The 10796-nt window shown below is 44.1% G+C and overlaps 1 protein-coding gene across 8 annotated transcripts in view; it reads right to left on the minus strand.

The window, feature by feature from the left end:
- FAR2 (fatty acyl-CoA reductase 2) overlaps positions 1 to 10099 on the minus strand; it is a 225639-nt gene extending 215540 nt beyond the window's left edge. The window contains exons 1-2 of one of the 8 annotated variants that reach the window (XM_048823966.2): positions 9931 to 10052; positions 4833 to 4932 (exon numbers count right to left, since the gene is read on the minus strand). In XM_048823966.2, the coding sequence (XP_048679923.1) occupies positions 4833 to 4932; positions 9931 to 9939 (109 nt within the window). In that variant the 5' untranslated portion in view covers positions 9940 to 10052. The other 7 variants (XM_048823987.2, XM_048823998.2, XM_048823978.2 and 4 more) reach the window with 7 other exon arrangements.
- Between the last annotated feature and the right edge of the window lie 697 nt (positions 10100 to 10796).

Consider the following 10796-nt stretch of genomic DNA (forward strand, 5'->3'; position numbering starts at 1 on the left):
CACCTTAGAGACTAACCAATTTATTTGAGCATAAGCTTCCGTGAGCTACAGCTCACTTCATCGGATGCATACTGCATTTCCACAGTATGCATCCGATGAAGTGAGCTGTAGCTCACAAAAGCTTATGCTCAAATAAATTGGTTAGTCTCTAAGGTGCCACAAGTACTCCTTTTCTTTTTGCGAATACAGACTAACACGGCTGTTACTCTGAAACCTGTCATTATGCAAAGCACAGACAGTGACAGTCTTACCTGCCTACGTGCCTTAATCCTGACCTCGGGAACTATAGCACTGGGAAAGAGACGGCCACTGAGATATGCTGCTATTTAAATGTTTACTAGTTACTAAAATAAAGGTGGCTGTTGAAACTTCCACATCTTGTCCATATGAACTTTGCACTGCTTGAGAATTAAAGGCACACTAAACATTATTTTAAACCAACCACAAAGATAAACAATTTTGTTACTCTTAGTAGAGTCCAATGTCTCCCTGGTTTTCAGGTGTCATTGTCGTATCGCCCTGATATAGAGCTGGTCTTGTCTGAGCCCAAGAAGAGTGTATGAAGTCCTCTGTAACAAGTTTGGAAGTGGCAAGTGATGCCCAATCAGGGCCTTCCAATGACTGTGGGAGTTCTGCAAGGACTCACCCAAGTGTCCTCAGCATCAAGCTTTCAGCTGACAGAGTGAATGGTGCTGTAGCCAACAGATCAGGAATCACTTGCATACAAGTTGTGTATCGTCTGCTGTGGTCACTCAGTAGAAACACTGCCAGACCTTCAAAGGCCCAGACCATTCTGAAGCCAGTTTCTGCTCCCCGTATAGTATGCTAACTTGGCCCCTGTAATTTACAAACACTTTAGGGAATTCAATTATGTATGCATACAAGAATAATACACTTTAACTGCCCCATGCCAAGGCAACATAAGAACGGGGCAGTTAAATTCCCTTCCAAGCATAAAGGAGGCAAGAGAATGCATGTTAGTACTATGCATAGACTTATGGAGGTAGAGAAGGGTCAGTGAAGTGCCAAATAGAAGGGATGAGCCTGTGGCTCAGATGAGAAGTCAATCCTTCTTTATGGGTGCAATTAAACCTCTCAACTCTTCTGTCAGCCTGGTGATGGAAGAAGTGGATGAAGGAGATGAAATGCTAGAAATGACAGGCAGTAAACTGGGACCACTGTCTGTATCAATATGTGATGCACACCATCAAGTTAACAGATCATCCGGATCCTCATCATGACCTGAGACTTTAGGGCCAAAACTGGAATAACTCTAGGACATTTAGGTATTTATTTATTTGGGGGGAGGGGGGAAGGTATTTGACAGTATGTGGAGAAATTCCCCAGAACTTGAGTTGGGTATGGTGGCAATTTGGGGCCCCAAATATTTGCCACTGAGTTGACAGGCTCTGCAGAATTTGAGTAAGGTGTCTGTCAGGACAGAGCATAAATGTCCTGGTATCTCTGGTTTCAAAAAATAAAACAAAAACCCAAAACAAACACATGCTTATTCCAGATGAAAGCAAAGACATACGCAGAATTTGACCAAGGTGTCTGTCAGGACAGAGCATAAATGTCCTGATATGTCTGGTTTAAAAACAAAAAAACCCAAACCAAACATGCTTATTCCAGATGAAAGCGAAGACATACTCAGAATGCAACAGGTTCCAAGCAAGGCAATCACCTCAGACAAATTTGCCGCAGAGTAACAAGTATAGAAAAAGGCAATCAGCAATTAGAGCAGATGACCTGCAGTAGACAGTCCCATCTTATGCCAAAGCCCTGACCAGACTAGAGGCTTATTTTAATTTCTTCCTGAAGATGGCAAGCTGATGAATTCTATAGAGAAGTGCAAGCAAATCCACAAAGGAAGAATGCATGCAGAAAAAGGCATGAAATGACAAGTAAAGTAGCCAAAATCATAGATTTCTCCCAAAGATAACTGAAGCTGGTAATTAAGTGGTTTTGTCCATAGGGGAATATATTGGCTCCAGCACTAGACTGCAGAGCTATCAGTGTCTGTGGTTGTGTGTGAATACCACAGAATCTGCCAGAAAAGCAGACATCCCATTTCTCTGCTGCCCACAAGCCCGGAGGTAAAAGTAGTCAGGTTGCAACAGTTCTCAGCAAAGGAAAACCGAAGGTATTCTTCTGTCACCTCCAGTTTACAAATTTGGACAGAGACAATCAATTGAGGCATCAGGTTTCCTGTGGTAGACAAAGAGTATTATTCCAGGATGACGGCCTCACTCACTGTCTGGAGATCAACACACCCTCAATCATTTCATGAATGTGCTGGATAACAAGGCACTTGGGCACTTCACATCAATTACATTCAATAATGGTTCAATAACGATAAATTAGGTAGCTGAGCAGAGACTGGCTTATAAAGTGCCAAAATGTTTCATGATTTTTTAATCCAAAAACCAACAATTCAATGCATGACCTGTGAAACTCATTGACTGGTGCTTGAGTTATGTGGCTAAAAACAGCGATTCCACAAATGCATGAACAAGTCCAGGGTGAAATCCTGGCTACTGTGAAATCAATGGGAGTTTTGCAATGACTTCAACCAAGGCAAGATTTCAACCCAAGTATTGTAAGGCCCAAGGAAAGTCAGCCTGTAGGATGAGGAGGATGCCCTCCATTTCAAATCAGCACTTGGAAGCAGTAAAGAAGTCAGCCACAAAAATATTAGTCCTGTTGTAGTTTCTTAAAGGCTTGCCAAAACCTGTGGAAGTGCTTAAAGTGAGGTGCTTCTGAAGATTGAAACAAAACCCTCCACTACAGAATGACCTGAGATTTACAAGTGTAGCTTGGAGCAGAGCTCAGGGTGCACAATTACAGATGTTCCATCCCAAAACGGGTAGAAAGGATGATTCATTTTCTCCCTTCTGCCACTGTCTGAATGCCAGAAGACAACAGAAAATTAGAAACTACACTCTGCTTTCTGTAAGAGACATGAGGTTGCTGGTACTTCCAAGAAATATGTGAAGATGGGGAATTACATAACTGGAACCAAATATGCTGGAGCAACACTTGTGACTACAATGTCTGTGGAGAACAGTTTGCTGTAATACCAACATTCACCGTACCTGTGAAAAGTGCAGTCTTTTCTATTTGAATATTTATACTGCACCCATCTCCATGGTATCTGCACCTCATTGTCATCTTGTAGCATTAGTAGAGACAGCTGTAACAGCTCATTACAGTATAATATTAGACTGGCTCCAGGTCACTAAAACCAAGCTGGCTGCTAAAGCTTCCATTTCTTGCCATGTTACTTGGTAAGTAAGGCTAACCTATTAATAATAAGCTATGCTATATTTTAAACTAGAAACAAATACAAGAGAGTAAGAGGATAGGCATACGCTGTCACTGTAGTCATTCACCCCTTGGCTTCTTCACTAAAGTGAAGTTACAGTCAAAGTCAACTACAGCCCTGGATTTTGTGATATGGGCAGCTGTGCATTAAGAGAACTGAGACCAACTCATTTCACATATGCCACCAAGAAGCCATTAAATGGAATCAAATTTTAGCTACTACCAACCGAGGCTCTGTATCCCATTATTAACCCTCCGATATATTCAACTCTGCAGCACACCATTTTATCAGTTGGTGTGCTTCCGCTAACAGAGAAAGGAAAAACAGTGACCCAAGTGTCTGGGTATAACATAGGAATCTCTTGGGATTCACTAAGGAGGACTATTGTAGGAATTAACCAAACAGTATTCAGCAGAGGTTACAGCACTCTTTTACAGATGCTACAGTGAAAGTAAAGAACCTTTCATTCCTTTTACTGAAAGGCTTTGCAATTGTGTCAAGACAGGTAAAGCAAAAGGACACTGCCAATGTAGTTGGTCCCAAATTTAATTTTGGTGTCAGATGGCATTTTACACTAATATGGATAGAAAATGTTTCATGATTTTTTAATCCAAAAATGTATCTTTTTCTTTTATTTAATTTTTATTATTTATACTTCATACATCAGGGTGGGTAGCTATGATGAACTCTCTAAAAGTGCTGAGGTATACATTTGATATTAAAGACACTATAAATGATAAATTTGTTGTGCAATACAGCTTTATAAAAGAATTATAGTGGAGCTTGGGTTACCAGAAAACAAGAGGCTCCTACTTACAAACCTGGGTGCTTAAAGACAGGCTTCTAAGTCGATAGTAAATTACCTAAATAAAAGTGGGCATACACCTCTGGAAATCAAGACACTTTTATTTCAGGGTCTGAATACTGGCCAGGTTCTGATACCCCTACTCATGTTGATTGGTTCCTTATTCCTGAAATAGCCCTACTGAAGTCAACAGGACTAATCTGGAGTAAGGCCCAGATCCTCAAAGATATTTGAAGTCAATGGAAAGTTAGGCACCTAAATACCTTTGAGGAGCTGGACGTAAGGTACTACCTCATGTAACTGAGGGTATCAGAATCTGGTTCTATATATTTTAGCCTTGCTTCAGCAAAGCACTTAAGCCCTTGCTTAACTTCAGTGGGACTTCAGCACATGGTGAAGTGCTATGTTGAATGAGGTTCCTAACTGTAAGTACCACCCTTCCACACACTGAGTAGTACTTTATCCTGCAAGTTGTCCCATTAACTTCAAATCGGACTTCTTGAGGAATAAACTACTTCTCAGTGTACACAAGGACGACAGAATCAGGCATACATAATAAAAATAAAGTTCAATTCAGGAGAAGACTCTAATACACTACACATCCTACGGGCCTAGTTATTCCGCTTTGATTCCTGGCAAGTAAAAAATAAAAAGAGTGAGGTATGACCGCACAACTTGTGGAGGAGTAAGGGTGCTACTCACTGTGATCAAGGATGGAAGAATCTAGCCTTTTGTGATTATTCACCACTTGCATTCCCGATTCTATGCATGTATATTCGGGCGATTGTATGTACAGTTGAATCTTGTGAACAAGAGAGAGACAAAATTATATTATGTTTGAACATACTTGTAGTCAGATTACAGAAATTCTTGCCAAGCCTTCAATAGTGTCCAAGTGTTTTAATAAAACAAACTTAGTCAATGATTAAAGAAAATAATTCCCAGCACACCCATAATTACTCAATTGGAGACTAATTACATACTGTTCACTATTTACAGTGCAGAGACACCGTTAAACATGATTTTTGATACCATGTTTTGTATAAAGGCATCACCCAGTAGCTATTATCTTTTCTGAAGGGTCATCAGCAATTTGGAAGCACTAATTTGAAAAAGAATTTGTTGAAAAAAGTAGAAACAGGATAAAATGCTAACTCAGATGGTGTCAGAAAAAAGAGGAGTTACGTGCTTGGCAAAACACAAAAAGACTGGGGGAGGGGTAATATAATAAAAGGCAGAAGATGCCCTCTGTTATAAATACTGCCTCTAATAGCAAAATGAAAATGAATCTGTGCCAGATGTGTCTGAAGGCCAGAGTTAGCCCTGAAGTGGCTACCATGTATTAAGCCATGTTGGAATTATGCCGGAGTCCACAGCGACAGAGCCCCAATAGCCCAAACAGCAGCTCAGGTTCCCTCACAAAGAGGGATCAGACTAAGCCAGAGTGAAAACATCACTATGATCGTGTAGCTAATTTCTAAGGCCCTGATCCTCCATTCTTATGGGATAAGATACTACCCAGTGCAAGGCTGGCATCACTGGGCCAAAACCTTGGTTCTTACAGTGAGACTCCGACAGCCCTGATTCAGCATGTGCTTAAGTCCCATTGTAGATAAGCACATGCTTAGCATTTTTCTGAACTGGGTCAAAAATCCATAGAGCCAGAATGTAATACCATCATTTACATGACATAGCGAGACTGGCAGTAACCAGAGAGAGATCCAATGACTCTATTGCCTGGTAGGGGGAGTCACATGGGTTCCAATGAAGGTGATCAAATAGCAAGTGTGAAAAATCAGGACAGGTATGGGGGGTAATAGGTGGCTATATAAGACAAAGCCCTGAATATCAGGACTATCCCTATAAAACTGGGACCTCTGGTCACCCTAGTTCAGGGTCGGCAACCTTTAGCACCTGGACCCTCAGGGTAGAGCCACTGGCGGGCCGGGCCAGTTTATCTGGAGCCTCCGCAGGCACAGAGCCCCGCAGCTCCCACTGGCCGGGAACGGCGAACCACGGCCAGTGGGAGCTGCGGGGCTCTGTGCCTGCGGATGCTCCAGTTAAACCAACTGGCCTGGCCCACCAGCAGCTTTACCCTGACGGGCCAGGTGCCAAAGGCTACTGATCCCTGCCCTAGTTCCAGTCCCTGCTCCATATCAGGCAGAGCAGGGATTTAAACCCAGGTGTCCCACATTCTGGGGGAGTGTCTAACTACTGGGCTATTGGGTAAAGTAGCAGTGAAGTGCATAAATCCCTTTGTAGATCTAGCCCTTGAGTCTAAGTGACTTTGGTGCTGTTGACAATTTTATTCACAGTGCCTAAAATGTTTAAACTCTTTGGCTAATCAAAAATGTGTGTGTCCAAATTCAGGCAGAGAGCACAGTGAACAGAATGCAGAATATTCAACTATCTCCCTGCTGTTTCCCCTAAGTCCAACATAGCCAAATAATATATGCACTGAAAATGCATTGTATCAAACAGATATCAATCAGAGACAGTGTCTCTGATCCCACTCCCACCACTTCCCAGCCCCACGCGCAGAGCCCAGCTCCCTAGTCACAGCTGGTTGCCTGGTTCCCTCACTTCCATTCCAAATAGAAAATTATCTTTCCCCTTTATTTACATGATCATTTCCTTTTATGGATGAAAATAAATGGTCATTAAAGCAAATATACAAATAAAGGGGGGACATAATTTTCTATGTGGAATGCAGGTGGAAGATCCATGTGACTAGAGAGACCAGACTGCATGCTGCGACCAGAGAACTGTGCTCTACAGCAGATCTAGAGACCAGTGGACCAGGGAGATAGGGAAGAGCTCTGCTGCTCGCTCCTGCTCCCCAACTCTTCTGCAGTAACCAATTCTGTCTCTCTACCTCACATCATCAATGGCACCTTATTCATTCCCCCATATCCATACCCCTTCTTTCCCCACAACACATAGTCTTCCTCCCTCATAGTCATTAAGCCCTGCAGATGAGTTCCAACCCAAAGGGCTACCACAGGCCTGCCAGACCAAGGCTGACCTCTGAAAAATCACAGGAGGTTTCAGCAGAGTGATCTCTGTAGCAGAGATGCAAGTTAAAGGCCTGGTTGTCAGAGACCCACAACTCTCCTGGCCCTCTCTACAAGCCTATCAGCCTCTCTAGAGATTCACCTTGACCGACTCACATATTCTATCTACGCAATGTTTTTTTGTTTTGTTTTTTAAGTGTTCATTAAAACTTTTTAGCCACTGTGTTTTAAAAATATGTCTGGCTGAACTATCATCTGAATATGCAGGAGTGTTAAGTGTGGAGTTTGAGGGGAGTATGGTTGTTCAACTAAAGGAGTCCCCCATCCCACTGCCCAAAAATATAAAGAAAACGCGGCAAAATTTCAAAAAGGGAGCATTTTCAAACCTTGCTACTACAAAAATTGGTAAGTATCTTACTAAAACTTATTACATAGAACATGCAACACTGGAGAGTTATTGTCAATTTTCGAGACTAAATTCAATCACTAAATTATATTAGAGAAAGGATTTAGACCAGTTTTAAGTGCAAATCTCAGTGCAACCTTACCTAAGAAATCACTATGATTACCCCTATGACAGAGGAGTCCTCTCTCTATTATATAGACATAGACACACACACAGAGAAGCAATTTCCCTGTTTAGTAAGAACATTGCTTTACCCCTCTAGCAATAACAAACAATCTATATTAGCTGCTAGCTACATTTCAGACACTACAGCTTCAGATAAAAGAGCCACAATGATATGTGCCTGTAACATCAATAATAACGTGCTCAGCCACTTGGGTGGAGCTGAGGAATCAAGAGTGCAGACAAATGCAGTAAACTGACTAGTCTGCAAAGGGAATATCATAATTTGTGATTTCTGATTGAAAAACTCATAAAAACTCATGAAGTTTGATACCTTTTGCGTCTGTTTATACTTCAGTTCCTTTTTGTTTTAACACCAATTCAAATGTCAGAACTGGGGTGAAATTTGGGGTATACAGAAAGCCTTTACAGCTATCACAAAATTACAGTCTTAGTTATCAATTTATGTGCCTAATCTGCTCACCAAATTTCTGGGATTATAAAACAATCGGATGGAGCAATAGCTGTTCAATGTATTATTACAAAGATAAAGCTGTATCTGATAATTTCCGGCTCCTCTTCTCTAGCTAAATCCTTTAAAGACACAGAGGCAAATTCATTATGACTACACAAAAAAAGTTAGCACTTTAATTAGTTTCTCAGCATGCATCTTCAAAGTGCTATACAAACACAGCACAAAGAGATGCCTCTTGTTCCTGAAAAATTGAAGATCATCTCAGATTTAGGAACCGTTAGGACCCCAATTTAAAATTAAGGATATGTCTTCATATTGAAAAACCTATGCTGTTTCCTGGAACTACCTTAGTTGCAATAAAATGTGAGCAGAAGTAGTGCTTGTGGGGATCATAATTACACTTCCTCCCATGTATTAAAAATCTAAATAGTTGCATCCAAGCTGCATGTTATATGCTGTTCTTTGTACTGACTGATAGGCAGAAAAAAATTAAGGGGTGGGGAAGAAACCTGCAATTTTAAAAGCACCTTTAAAAAAAAAACACACACACTGGGTCTCCTCACTGCCCCACAAAGTCTCTATTCCTCCCCAGAGCAAATCTTGTGAAACGGAGTGTGACTATCCACTCATGGCATTCCTGTCCTCATTCATATGTCTGCACTTCATGTTCCACTCTCCCAAGGAGGAGCCCAAGCGACTACACGTGCGGGGGCTGGAGATGATCACTAGCCAGCCTAGGACAGACTCCTGTGCGATGGAGAGGCAGGTACCAGCACAGCCCCCGTTTCCATTGGCTTTGAAGCACCCTCGCGAGTCCCCAGTCCGGGCGTGTCTCTGGCTCTCTCGACGCTTACCCACTATGCAAGTCAGCAGCGTCCTTGGGTTGCGGTTTGTGTCCTCCCAGCCCTCGCTCCCACACGGAGCCCAACCCGAGTTGCCCCGGCACCTTTCCCTCCCGGGCGCGCCCCGCTGCCCAAAGCAGCCCCACCCCAAGCCAGGCGCTCTCACTCCCGTCCTCCTCGCTTTCCCCGCGGCGGGGGGCGAAAGGCAAAAGTCTCTGCTGGGCTGAAACCCGGACTGTCCCCGTTTCCCAGCGGGCTGTTACCTTCGTTACCGTTTCCGATCAATTCCCGGCTCCAAAACGCTTCCCTCACCTCCCCGATCACAAGCAACTCTAGGCAAGGCGGGGGGTGGGGGCACACAAAACCTCTTCCCTCCTCCTCCAGCCGCTGATACTATAGATCCGGCTTTGAGTCAGGAGGTGGCGGGGAAGAGTTGCCCTGCCTGGCTCTGCCTCCTGGAGGGAGCGCTGGGCGCAACCTTTGCGCGCGCACCCGCCCCTACCCGAAGGGAAGAGGCAGGCGGAGAGGCTGCGGACCCGCCCCGCCCGGGTTCTGCTCCCGTCTCTGGCCCCGGGGCTGGCATCAGCGTGCGCCGACCTGCAGTAGACGCGCGGCGGCGGCGGCGGCTGCTTCCCGTTGATCCGAAGACAACAAAAGCGGCGGAGGGGCGGCAGCGGCTCCGCTCCCTGGCTCTGAATGAACTCTGGGCGCCCCCTCCTCCCGCCCGCCCGCGCACAGCCGCGCCTCATGCAAAGCAGCGGGCTCCCTGCAGTCTGTACGCGCCTCGCTCCACCTCTTCCCATGTGCCCCGAGCCATGCCGCAGGGAGCCCCCCTAGGCAGTGGCGCTTTAAGGAAAGCGCAGGGATATTTGGGGTAGGCTGTTGCGATGTCTGTCCCTACCGTGAGCATGGATCTCCTCTGTCGGGCTTCCCTGGCTCTCGGATCGCCTTGGAACTTGGGAAGCAAAGACAGAAGCAAGGGGAGAGAGAGAAAGAGCGCGCTGGAGCTGCAGCTGCGCTTGCCTCGCCTTCCTGGCTGAGCAGCGCCTCCCTGCCTCTTCTATTATTATTATTATCATCATCATCTCACTTCTTACTCTTACATTCCAGCTTTCAGTAAAAGGAGGCGGGGGGGGGGGCAGCCACGCCTGACAGAAAGGGACGGGAGCCGTCTGGTCTCCAGTACTCACACCAGGCGAAGGGAAACCATTAGGGATGGATGGGAATTTAGCATGCTCTAAATTCATCCTGAACTGGCCCATGTAAAAGACTATTAGGCCTTGAATGCCTGGCTTTCTTGCTGGGGCACCATTTCAGATTTTTGGGAAGGGGGACTTGAACCTTGATTATAGGGGCTACTGAGGACCTGAAAACTCTAGGGGTTGGTTTGTTTGGTTTACAGATAACAGAAATTAGCTGACAGGAGCATTGTATCTAATTCCTATACAAAGAAAAAAATAAATAAATATTAGACCCACCCAGCTCTGATACAAACATCTTAGGCTATCTTGTGTCAAGTCCCTTAAGGGACATTGGTTAGGTTTAAAATTGTAATGTATATTCTAACTCTGTTACTAACTCTTGACTACAAGGACTGAAACAATTGTAGAAAAAAATCAAGATCATTCTTTTGTGGTTCATCAAGCTTGAAATAGATAGTTAAACTTTTGGAAACATTGTACTAGGGCACCTACCTGGGGTGCTAGGGTTTACCTCACTACAAATAATAGACTACAAACTGACCTTAAACAGGAGTGAAATTGACAC

The sequence above is a fragment of the Caretta caretta genome, chromosome 1 (assembly GCF_965140235.1).
Source record: "Caretta caretta isolate rCarCar2 chromosome 1, rCarCar1.hap1, whole genome shotgun sequence".
NCBI classification, from domain to species: domain Eukaryota; kingdom Metazoa; phylum Chordata; order Testudines; family Cheloniidae; genus Caretta; species Caretta caretta.